Source organism: Saimiri boliviensis, chromosome 9 (assembly GCF_048565385.1).
Source record: "Saimiri boliviensis isolate mSaiBol1 chromosome 9, mSaiBol1.pri, whole genome shotgun sequence".
Classification (NCBI taxonomy): domain Eukaryota; kingdom Metazoa; phylum Chordata; class Mammalia; order Primates; family Cebidae; genus Saimiri; species Saimiri boliviensis.
In genome coordinates, this window is record NC_133457.1 from 14513899 (window position 1) to 14526605 (window position 12707).

General features: G+C 35.0%; 1 protein-coding gene across 4 annotated transcripts in view; it reads left to right on the plus strand.

Annotated features, from left to right (window-relative positions):
* TSC22D2 (TSC22 domain family member 2) overlaps nt 1-12707 on the plus strand; it is a 49361-nt gene that overhangs the window by 11414 nt on the left and 25240 nt on the right. For 2 of the 4 annotated variants that reach the window (XM_010335777.3, XM_074405488.1), the window contains exon 2: nt 3715-3786. The exons of the other annotated variants lie outside the window; for them this stretch is intronic. In XM_010335777.3, coding sequence (XP_010334079.2) covers nt 3715-3786 — 72 coding nt within the window. The remainder of the gene's footprint in view (nt 1-3714; nt 3787-12707) is intronic. 4 annotated transcript variants of the gene reach the window in all.

Consider the following 12707-nt stretch of genomic DNA (forward strand, 5'->3'; position numbering starts at 1 on the left):
GCAGACAGTAAGTTAGGAGGAAGGAAGAGCTACCATAATATAGTCACTGATTTGTTGTTTTATAACCCTTTACCTGAAGGATATTTTTAATCATTTAAATTCCACAAATCATAGTACTGGAGATGGTGCTTATTGATTTTCTGCTTATTGTATTTTGCTGGTTCCTATTTAGGGATCTCTGAAGTCGAATTTTGGCATAGATAAGAGAAAGAGGTGTTTGTTGAGTGCTGAAGTACCTTATGCTTTAAGCTTTGACAACTGTAGCTTAGTTTTGATGTATGGAGTGTTTGTGTTTTATTCTCCCTGTTGTAGTTAGTTACCCTACAAAGACAGTATCTTGCTAAAACAGGTAGACATGCCACATGCATTGAGTCATTTTCTGATGTAGCACATATTTGAAAATGTGATGGAATATTGACTATATAAAGTGGGGAGAAAAGACTATATTTTGTTCAGTGATTTTGAAGAATGTTTACAAATAGGAAAATTGCATTTTTGTTTAGGTGGCTGAAGTACAGTGTAAACCACATCTCAGTCTTCCTAGAATTGCTTCATTGGCTCTATATTTAGAATGATATTTATATTAATATCAAATAAACTGTTAGAAAGCTGGTTTCAAATTTTACTTCTTGAGTGGAAGAGAATTTGTGACCACAGCTGCATAAAAGTCAGCATTTCCTTCTAATAAATTTTTAATTTCAGCTGTCTCTTCATGCTTTCAGGTTTCATAGACTGTAACGTTGAAATGATCCCATTAACAGCCTTTTCCGTGGGCTCCTAATCTCCTCAATTTTATGCCATTCCAAAATAGAAGTCTCTCTGATGATCAAGCCCTTCAATATTTACAACTGGCTCTTTTCCCTTCTACTTCCTTGATCAGTGATTTCACAGACTTGACTCCCTTAATCTATACCTGTTAATCAGTGTGTGGAGACTAATTATTGTTGCTGTTTGCTACAAATCCTTCAGTTTATGGATAACATCCCAGTTGAAGTATCCCAGAAACAAAATTTCATAGCTTATAAGACTGTCTAAATTTTTATCCTTAAAATCTAGACTGTTTAAAGTTTTATGTACTACATAGATTATATAGCTGTGTACTGTAGAAACTATGTACTGTGGCTTCTTCACTTTGAATGTATGTAGAAAGAGTGATTGTTAATTGTCAGCTTTTGCAAATTAAGTGTATTCTAATATGTTCTAAAAACTTAGGTCCGTTTATACAGTATTTTATTTCACAGGTTCTTTCCACATCTCAGTGTTTACTACTACTAACTACAAATATGTTCTTTTTCTACTTTTACATTTGACTTAAGAGAAATATTTCACTATTTTGTAAAACTGCTGGAATTTTATAACTTAAGTCATATGACTTCATTTGGAACCAATTTACTTAAAATATGAATTTGATTTAAATTAAATATTTATATTTCCAAAGTCAGAGGAACTAAAGTTCTTTTAAAGAGGCCAGGCATATAGGCTCATGCCTGTAATCCCAACACTTTGGGAGGCCAAGCTGTGCAGATCACCTGAGGTCAGGAGTTTGAGATCCAGCCTGGGCCAACATGGTGAAACCCCATCTCTACTAAAAATACAAAAAATTAGCTGGGCGTAGTAGCAGGCACCTGTAATCCCAGATTCTCAGGAGGCTGAGATGGGAGAATCATTTGAACCCGGGAGGCAGAGGTTGCAGTGAGCTGAGATTGTGCCATTGCATTCCAGCCTGGGCGACAACAGTTAAACTCATCTTCAAAAAAATAATAATAATAAATAATGAAGTTCTTTTAAAGAATATCATCCTTATAAATATATTGCGAGTACTCTTTAATGAATTTTTCATTCTAGACTTGCAGAATAACTTCCAAGTATACTCTCTCTTATTCTCTTGTATATACTACCTTCCTCTTTGAGTCACTCCATTTAAACCAGAGGTCTCCAAACAGACCTTTGAGGATAGTAAACTAGTTCCCATATGTTCCTGGGCAAGCCTGTTTTTTTTTTTTTTTTTTAAACAAAAAGAAACAACAAAACCCAAGTTGAATGTTCATTTAGTTCAGTTGGTTTTCATTTGATTTGGCAGACTGATTTCTAAGTACAGTGAAAAAAGTGGCCTGACAAATATCTTAAGAGGATGTAAGCTGTTAAATAAACAGCAGTTGGAAGCCTCTTAAGCTTTTCTTGTTATTAGCAGGTCTAATCAGTGCCTTTGATTGCCTTAGACCTAGTTAGGAGAAAAATGGAGAAAGGGTTAAAAGAATAGCAAGAAGTTGAAGTAGGGCAAACAATGAGAAATACATGAGAAATACATGTATTAGACTCCTAATTAATCAAATAGTTACTTTGGTGGTTCTCTGGCATCTTGGAAGTCATTTTTTTTTTTATTGTACTGATAATTCTGCACAGACTTTTAAGACTTAATAGTACCCCATAATTGCCATATTGTATCTGAACCTGATTTTGCACATGACAATAATAGCTATTGAGCATTCACTGTATGCCAGGAACTTTACATATAGTCTCAATTCTTCAGCCATCCTTCAAGGCTAGATAGTAATGTAACCATTTAACGGATAAAGAGACAGACGTAAAGAGGTCAGAATTTAACACTGCTATGTGTATAGCGTAGTGGTATAAGAGCATAAACTCTGGAACTAGATTGCCACCTACTAGCTCAGTGATGTAAGGCAAGTTCTTCTGTCTGACCCAGTTTTCTCATCTATGAGATGGGAAGAATAATGTTGCCTACCTCTTAGGTAGGGCTGTTGACATAATTTAGTTGATGAGTGTCAAGTGCTTAGAATAGTGTGTGATACATAATAAACATATTCTTAACTGCTGCTGTTCTGCTACAGCATGGGTTAAGAATTTTAAGTTATGTGGCAAAGTTTTTGTTAGCTCCCAGGTGTACAGGCTGGAGGTGGGGGAGACCAAGAAGTGTGCCGAGGTTCCCCATGGAACCAGTCCCTAGATATGAGGTATATCGTACTTACTGAGAGATAGTCCAGAAGAGCCCATCAGTTAAGATTCTATGGTGATAGCCCTAGAGAATGGTAGAAATGAAAGATAATTATGATAAATAGGCTTTTACCCCTTAAAGTGGCACTGTACCAATGCTAGGATTAGAAAGCTGCCGAACAATTCTAGATAGACCAGAAAAAACACATAAAAATAATGGATTTTGAAGGTGGAAATGTGTCAAGTCCAACCCAGGAAAGAACTCTTTATTGTTAATTATGAAACCCTTGCTACTTTTAACAGAGCCTAAGAAAAGTTTTTACATTGTGAAGATAATAGCTTAACTTACTTTATATGAATACACTACCTAAGAACAGCCTCGTTAAACTGCTAAACAAGATAGATATTTTAAAAGGCATTTGGTACAGAATAGTGTTGATTAGGCTATGAATTAGTCACATTTATATGCACACACACACAAAAAAAATTGGATGCTACTTAGTATTTAGTTTGCTCTGCATTACCTCTTTATTTTAAAATTGTGATTCTGAATTATTGTTGAGGTCTCCTGGATTTTGTCCAGTTTTTAATTTCTTTCAAAGTGTTGTTTTAAGCAAACTTATATGGTTTTTTAAATCTTTTTATTATTAAAACAGTTACACTGTATTAGAAATCTAAAATATTCCATCTTCTTTTGAAAAGTAGTGATTTTACTGTACATTCTCAACCTCATTTCCATTTGATTCTCGGATCTCACAGGAATCCTTCAACTGCTTTCTACCAAGCGTTCCATTTGAACACGTTTCAGGAATCAAAGAGCCTCTGGGATAGGTATGAATACTTACATAAGGAATGCATACATGCAAAACTGTATGCATGAATTGCTTTGCACTGTACTGGTTTCTTGTCATTAAAACTGATCTTTGTTATTTTAGGGGGGGGACTCACATGGTATCTAGCATGGGACAAAGCAGCAAAATAAACCAAAAGGGCAATCTATATAGAAAATAAACATACTTTTCTTTTTTCTGCACCCTGTGTACTTTAAGTATTTCTATATTTTTGAAGGGTTCACATATTGTGTTGAATTCTTAATATGAAATAGTCACTTCCCCAGTGTATTTTAATGTAAATGCATATTCTATAAAATAAACTATCTACAGTTACTTTAATTTTTGTGCCATTTTATGTTTTTTCTATAAAAGCCATAGTGATTCAAAGTAAAATGTTATTTCAAATTATGAAATTGGAGGAGGAACAAGACCAAGGTATCAAAGTAATTGTTGTTTAATTTTTGGCAAGAAACTTTAACTTCAAATTTGTTTGCTAGAACTCACTAGGTCTGCATTACTGATTTGGAAGCCCCTACAACAGTTTGCTTTCTTACAGAAATGCTGTATAGATTTTATTGTTAACTCTTAAAAATACAAAATGAAGTCTTGGAGATCTTTTATGGCAAAAGATACTTTGGTTTATCTTTCTGCTTAACACACGTTTTAAGTAGTATATGCTCTGTTCAATCATTTTGCTGAATATTTATTAGCACTCCATCATTTTATGTTTAATTAATGGAAGTTGAGCTCAAACAATGTTTTTAAAATTCACACAAAGCTTGTTAAATTCTTTTAACTCTGCCTGGCAACGCGTTTGTGTCTTCTGGCATAGTTTTGGATAACACTCATGAACTCAACTCTCTCTTTCATTAGAAAAGAGTATTGCTAAGTGCATGTACATGTCATATTAAGACATGATACACATTGCCTAGAAATGCTAAAACAGTCTTAATTCTTTGGCTTGATTTGCTTGTGTGTGTCACTCTAGGGAAATTTTCTAACAGTATCTTTTTGATAGTATGTTCCAGAAATGTTTTTAAAGAGTCGCTTTTAGAACAGGAAGTTTTAAAATGTGTAGTACCATGCTTATAAAACAAATTTTTAAATAGTTCTTCTCTAGCCATTTAAATACATAAATGTAAATTGTGACATGAAATAAACATGATGGTTTAATCATTTAAATAGTTTTCCAAATGAAGTCAGAATGTGCGTACTTCGGGGTATGCTTTATAATTTCCCTTAGAAAAACGAAAAATAGCCCTATATTTAGAAATGTAGTAAGAGTAGTTTTCAAATGTATGGTAATTTATTTCACATAGTTAATTTGTGAGCTGTCATGGTGTCTATATGAATGATATATTGGTTTTATCAGTGTAGAAAGGTTTGAGCTATATTTTTAATAATTTGAATCTAGTATTAAAAGGTTTCCTTTGTTTCATAATAAAACAACTATAGAAGTTGCCAGCACATCATTTGTTGTTACAGCTAAATACTCCTTATCTGTTTTCTTTTTTTAGAGACCAGAAACTTTTAAGGTATCAGAAATGAGGCAAGTTGCTGTATCTATAGTTTCTCATTGGTTGAAAATATTTTCTCTTCTCCTTGGAGCCTGTTCAGAGCCAAAGAAGTTAGTGAATATTTGTCTGTAGTGTGTTAATGCCAAAATGTAATCATATATAGTCAAAATATCAGGTCAACCATTCTTCACTGTAAGTTGGCATTGCTGGTGCTAAGGTGACAAGCCCAACCTAATAGAAACTGACTAGTGGCTTCCTTTTAACTTTGCAACTAGCTTATTAAATTTTCCATTGAGAGGAGCGATCATAGCTAACTTTATTAGTTTTAATAATCTATACTTTCAGTTGGCAAATATCTACAGAATTATTGATAGGTATATCAGCTAATAAAGTGTCGTGAGACCATTTACTCCTTGTAAACAGGGGTTGAAGATTTGTATGTGTGAAGCTATAAAAAATATTAAATATAACTTCTGACCTTGTTTGTTTTGGACATCACCAAATTACATTGTTCATTTTTTACTAATATAAAGTTATAATTTTTTTTACTTTACTACGAATTTGGCAAATAGGTGTTTTGCAGGGATGATTCTACTATTAAAGAGAGACATGGGCCAGCATGGTGGCTCACGACTGTAATCCTGGCACTTTGAGTGGCTGAGACAGGTAGATCACCTAAGGTCAGGAATTTTGAGACCAGCCTAGCAACATGGTGAAACCCATCTGTACTAAAAATATAAAAATTAGCTGGGTATGGTGGCGCGTGCCTGTAATTCCCAGCTGCTCAGGAGGCCAAGGCAGGAGAATTGCTTGAACCTGGGAGGTGGAGGTTGCGGTGAGCCGAGATTGCGTCATTGCACTTCAATCTAGGTGACGAGTGAAACTCCATCTCAAAAAAGAGAGACATTTGGGAGTTTCAGGGACTATAAGTCCCTAACATTATCTTCTATATTATCTATTTATTTTGAGGCATAAATTCATCCTGCTACTGCTAGATAACAAATTTTAGGCTCCTATTTATGAAATGTTGGAAATCATTTTCAGTAGAAGCAGCTTTTAAGTGCCTGTTTTCAGTAAACCTGCCCTAAATTGCTGAATATCCCTAGTTTGAGTTTGCCTAACTAGAAAGATGGGAATCTCCATTTTTCCCCAGGATTCTTTCAACTTAGCAGAATGTCTTTTAATCCAAATATAAGTAACTAATGTACCTTTCTCATATTGACTTAAAGTTTTTTAATGGCCCCTTTGTTTCCTTCCATATTTCAATTAGAATTGGAAAATTAATAGACTTTTCACCAAGTAGTCTGCCTCTGTTTATATTTAGATATTTTCTCCTTCGATTTATATCCAGTGCTTTACTCAGTTATTGTACTAAAATTGAAGCTACCCTCAAGCTTTCCTTTCCCTTTTTCTGTAGGTGCCATCATCGGTTTCTGTCTTTATTGGCCATTTGCAGAGTCCTCAGGGAATCAGTCAGCTGAAACCATCTTCAAATGTAGGGACAGTAGATACTGATAACTCAAACATAATCCAGTCCTTTCTTCAGATGCTCAAACTGTTTTGAGTTGACTCTTTATTAAAATAAATACTATAGCTTCCATAGTTAGCTTTCTGGGAGATTATCTTACTATGGAGGAGTTAATTTTTAATGAGATCTAGCCTACTGGCATTTCAGAATAGTAACTTTAAAATTTGACTTCCGGCCGGGCGCGGTGGCTCAAGCCTGTAATCCCAGCACTTTGGGAGGCCGAGGCGGGTGGATCACAAGGTGGAGAGATCGAGACCAACCTGGTCAAAATGGTGAAACTCCGTCTCTACTAAAAATACAAAAAAAAAATTAGCTGGGCATGGTGGCGCGTGCCTATAATCCCAGCTACACAGGAGGCTGAGGCAGGAGAATTGCCTGAACCCAGGAGGCGGAGGTTGCGGTGAGCCGAGATCGCGCCATTGCACTCCAGCCTGGCTAACAAGCGCGAAACTCCGTCTCGGGGAAAAAAAAAAAAAAAAAAATTTGACTTCCTATTTTCTAAAGAATAGTTTTCCAAAGTTGATACTTGGCATTGCTTTGTTAAATTGGCAGAATTGGTTTAGAAACCTATCCTGATGATCACTGGGGAGCAGGTTCTCATTGAGAGTCCTTTGTTTACAAAAGCTCAATGTAAGAATTTATAGCAAACAATTTTACTTTCTTCTAAATACCAGGTCACTAAAGTAAAGGAGTACTAAAGGGTAGGAACTTCAGTTAGACTAAAGGAAGAAATCAGGTAGTTTATAAGGCCTTAACCTCATTGATAAGCACTTTCAGGGCTTTTGTCTGTCTTCATTAAGAAATGCATAAATGTAGTTGAAACAAGTGAGACAGCAGTTGCTAGGTACACCATCCCCTTGAGTCTGCTTGTCTATCCTTATGAGAGCACCAGTATTTAGAGAGAAGTTAACAAGGAAAGTAGTAGACATAATTTACTAACTTAAAATGAATGTCTTAAGTTTATCCTAAATTTGTTTACTAGATTATTGATGATCTCTTAAATTGTTTTCTACAGTGATTATTCACTTACATTTATTACCTCTAATTTTAAAATTATTGGATAAAAAATGTGTTCTTATTTAAATAGCCTCAAGTATTTTGTGTCAGGAAAGCCTTCCAGTATTTCCTATCATTGTTCCCCGTGAGATGTTATTTTTGAAGCTAGGAATAAATTAGAACCAAGCTGCTTATATCATAAATACCATTGGTACTGTATGAGATAATTTATTTTGCTTGGCTCATCTTTAAGAAGCTTGGGTCCATCGTTAACATCCACCAGTACTTGTTATCCCAAATGGTACGACTTAGCTTATCTAGTTATTGAATGCTTGGTGATAGGACTTGTAAAACTTTTTATTGAAGTATAATTTGTATTGGAAAGTGTACCATTAGTAAATATATAGCTCAAATTGAACACATCTATGTAGCCAGCACTCAGATCAAGACATAGAATATTATAAGCCCATTTCATGACATCGTCATGTCCCCCATCAGTCACTTCCCCTCCTAATCCTAATTTCTAATGTTTTATATATGTAGGACCATACACTATGTATTTTGTGTCTGACCTCTTTCACCCAATATTATGTTTGAGATTCATTTGTATGGTTCTGCAGCATTGTAGACATAGACTATATAATTTTAAAGAATCACTCAGGTGGGTTATTTGTTGGAGATTGGTATTGGTTAAATGTTCTTTCTTAGTAATTATGCATAAATATCTTGAGAATATGTACCTGAACCATTTTGTGACCAACTCCAATATATTCCTTACTAATTTGTACCTAGTACTTACATAATTTATTATCTGATTATATTGCAACCTATTCCACTAAGACATCAAGTAGAGGATAATCCAAGAAGCTAAAAATTAGAGTATAGATTTTTAATGAGTATCACCTTTTATTCTTCCTCCTGCCCTCCGTCTTTCCTTACTTCCTTTCTTCCTTCATTTTCTCCTTCCTTCCTTTTCTTATTCCTGTGCTTCCTTCCTTATTTTACTTTTTAATTTGAAATAATTTTAGATTTAAAGTTGCAAAAATAGTGCTGAAGGTTCTTGTATGTCCTTTACCTAGCTTTTCTTAGTGTTAACATATTATACAACCTTAGTACAATTATCAAAGTTAGAAAGTTAACACTGACAGAATACTATTAACTAAACTACAGTTTCATTATTTTAATTTTACCACTTTTTCAAGTGTCCTTTTTCTGTTCCAGGATCCAGATCAGGATTCCACATTGTGTTTAATCATTATGTCTTCCATTTTAATCTGTAACATAGCACTGTTCCTTTATTGAACATAGTGAGTACCAAGTCTGGTCTTATTGGTGTGGAGGCAACTAAGGTTGCCTCCAAATTTCCACCTTTTCTGCAGTGCTTACTACAATTACTATTCTCACAGGACTCTTGTGTATCACATTATATAAATGTTTTCATCCGTAGTTTCATCTGTAGTTCTTAAGTGAGGGCAGGGGAAAGGCCCAGGGTAAGAGTGGTAGGTAAAGATTGGTACTTAGAGGGTCAGATGAAAGCTTTATATATATATATATATATATATATATATATATATACATACATATATATATATCGCTCTATAACTCATATTTGGATCCCTGATTTAATGGAAACATAAGGGCATGGTTATGTTCAGATAACATTAAATCAAGGAAATGATAGCTGTTGTAGATGACAGCATTTATAAATTTAACTGAAACGAATAGAGAAATCAAGAAATTGGAAGAACTTACGTAAAGTCAGGGACGTTGACTAAGTATAGTAGAAAAAAATACTTAGCTATGTGCATTAATGGCATTTTGTAGTATTGGTAAGTGACAGGGGTGCCGCAAAAACTGTGATTTTAGGTGATGTTTCTAGAACTAGAGTAAGAAATGATGGTGACTAATCTGTTTTACTCCATTTCTACAGAATAGTTGTTCTAAATACAAAACTAACTAGAAAACCGAATTTCTTTATACTCTACTTGGACATCTGGGGTGTTTCAACAGGCAGGCCTGAGTGAGCTTACTATGAGTAAATGGATCCTCTGGGAAATGGTCTTGCCATCACTAGACATAATAAAATTATCTAATTTTTAACCAGGGATGTTGATTTTAAGTGAAATTTAGTTTCAGTTACATTTAAAATGCCTACTCTGGGGTTTTATTTCCCCCACTTTTCCTAAATGGAAAAGAAAAGTGGTAAGTACAAGCATTGGAATTGAACACCTTTGCTTCTGTTTTGTCATTATTGTCTATGATTATCAGTAAACCTTAGAGAGCTGTGTATTTGCTTAAGGAATGCAAGGCTAGCAAACTATTCCGCTCTTGTAGGAAAGAATTCCACGTCAGGGGCAGTAAATGTTGGTCTGAATAGAGAAACCAACGGAGCTTCCCTCAGAAGAAAGTGAGTGACAGTAAGCTAATTTGGAAATAAGAATTGCCATATATAGTGGTGGTAAATGAAGCCCCACAAATAAGTAGGCATCAGTTATCACCATGCTGATGATTTCAGAAGCGTCTTAAAAACTAGTGGATTCTTCATTCCCAGGTGCCATGCAGAGGTAGAGTAACGTGGAGAAAAATAATTCACACATTGCAGACTGAAGAACTTAACACTTAGAAATCATGGACTATATATAAATGGGCGTCAGTCTAGGTCATAGTCATAGGACCATAGGGAAAACCAGGCCTCAAAGTTTTTAAAAGCCACAATGCTTAGTTATGAAATTGATGGTCTCAAAATACAAGTCAAATTCTTGTTGATGTGGAAATAAGAGTAGTATGTAGGAGAGAAATACAGTTGTATGTAGTGTAGTAAATGTAGGTCATTGGGGCTTTAATGAAAGATGAAAGAAGCCACTTAAAACTGTTAGAAACCCAAGCCTACAGTAATCTGAAAAGCTACTTGGGAAGTTCAGTAAATTATTAGATGCTTGGTCATATTATAAATAGTCTTTTTAACAATATATGTTTGTGCCAAATTATAGATACTTGATATTTAAGGGATTTTCCTGTTGCTGTCTTAAGTGGTTTTAGATCACCTTTTCCAATCAAAAGACTCTAAAGCCTTAAAATCTCATGAAGCTAAGGGAAAATATCAGGAAAATTTGCAATTATATGGCTCAGCAAAAGTTTGTTCTCCTGTAATAGGTAAATACTAGAAGAAAGACTAAGATTTAGTAACTGCTTTCAGTGAGCTTGGTCTTAATATGGAAAACGGTAAATACATGATCACATAATTGAAAGTAATACATATCATATAAAATGTAAGCACTAAATGTCTCTCAAGTACAGCTGAAGGAATTGGTCGAAGTTTCTTCAGGAGGTAGGCTTTTGAGTTGGAAACTGAAAGGTGGGTAGAATTTGGTCATGCAGAATTAAAGAACTGAGGGAAAGAAAGTGAACATCCAGTTAGAGTGAAATACTGTGCATCACTATGAAAGTACTGGGCTTATATGATAAGGATAAAGTTAAATTTGGTGGGTATATAACATATTTGAAAACAAGAAAGGAGAGTGGTTAGGTTAGAGACAGAGATTCTAGAAAGGTATTGAAGCCTAAATTAGGCAATGGAGATGAGATAGGAATTACAGGATTTTACAACTGATTAATCATGATAGGGGAGCCGTCAAACTTGACTCCAAAGTGCCAAACTAATTGACTGAGGGAATGCTGGTTCTGTTAGGAAGTATTAGTGAAATAATTTGTTTGTGAAGGAGAAAGTAGTGATGAGGTTTTTCTTCTCAGCTGTTTTTTGTTTGAGTTGATGAGCTGGTACAAAGTCAAGGTGAAAATACTTGGGATGCAGCTGAAGCTATAGAGTTGCAGCTTGGTATAGAAATTAAAGCTAGAAGAGATTTAAGAATGTTTTAAGATTATAACATTTTGAGGATATTTTCTAATCAGAAGAGAAATGTCTGAATCTTTATTTTGAAATAATTTCAAATTTACAGAAAAATTACAAGAGTAGTACAGAGAACTGAATCTTCTTCCCAGGATTCCATGTTTGGGCAACATGGCAAAACCTCGTCTCTATAAAAAATGCAAAAATTAGCCGGTTGTGATGGCCCATGCCTGTCTGTAATCACAGCTGCTTAGGAGACTGACGCACAAGAATTGCTTGAAACCCATGAGGTGGAGGTTGCAGTGAGCTGAGATTGTCCCACTGCACTCCAGGGCCACAGAGTGGAACTCTCTCTCAGTCAAATAAATATATAAATAAATGTTCTATTTCCTTTATATTGGCTATTACTAATAAACTGAGAGTCAAAAATATGCGGCTTTTTTTTTTTAATTGAGACAGAGTCTTGTCCTGTCATCCAGCCTGGAGTGCAGTGGCACGATTTCGGCTCACTGCAACCTCTGCCTTCCGGGTTTAAGCGATTCTGTTGCCTCCCAAGTAGTTGGGATTATAGGCGCCCACCACCATGCCCTGCTAATTTTTGTATTTTTAATAAAGATGGGGTTTCACCATGTTGGCCAGGCTGGTCTCAAATGCCTGGCCTCAAGTGATCCACCGTTCTCTGGCCTCCCAAAGTTCTGGGATTACAGGCGTGAGCCACCGTGCCTAGCCCAAATATGCAACTTTTTGTTAACAAAGCATGCATTTCCTTATTATACATTTATTTGAGTTTTATGTAACTGGCTTCCGCTTACTTTGATTTTCCATCTTTAGAAGGATCTCTACCTTTAATTTCAATATCTTTTTCCTTTGCCTTCTTTATAAGCTATTTCTGCTCCTTTTGAAAGGATCAAGGGTATAAATCATTTGAGAGTAAACATGTTGAAAATACCAATAGCCTATCTTCTTTAGAGCTATTTTTCAAAACGGTATTAATGAAATTCTTTAAGCTGTGTATTTTGTCTTTCTTCTAC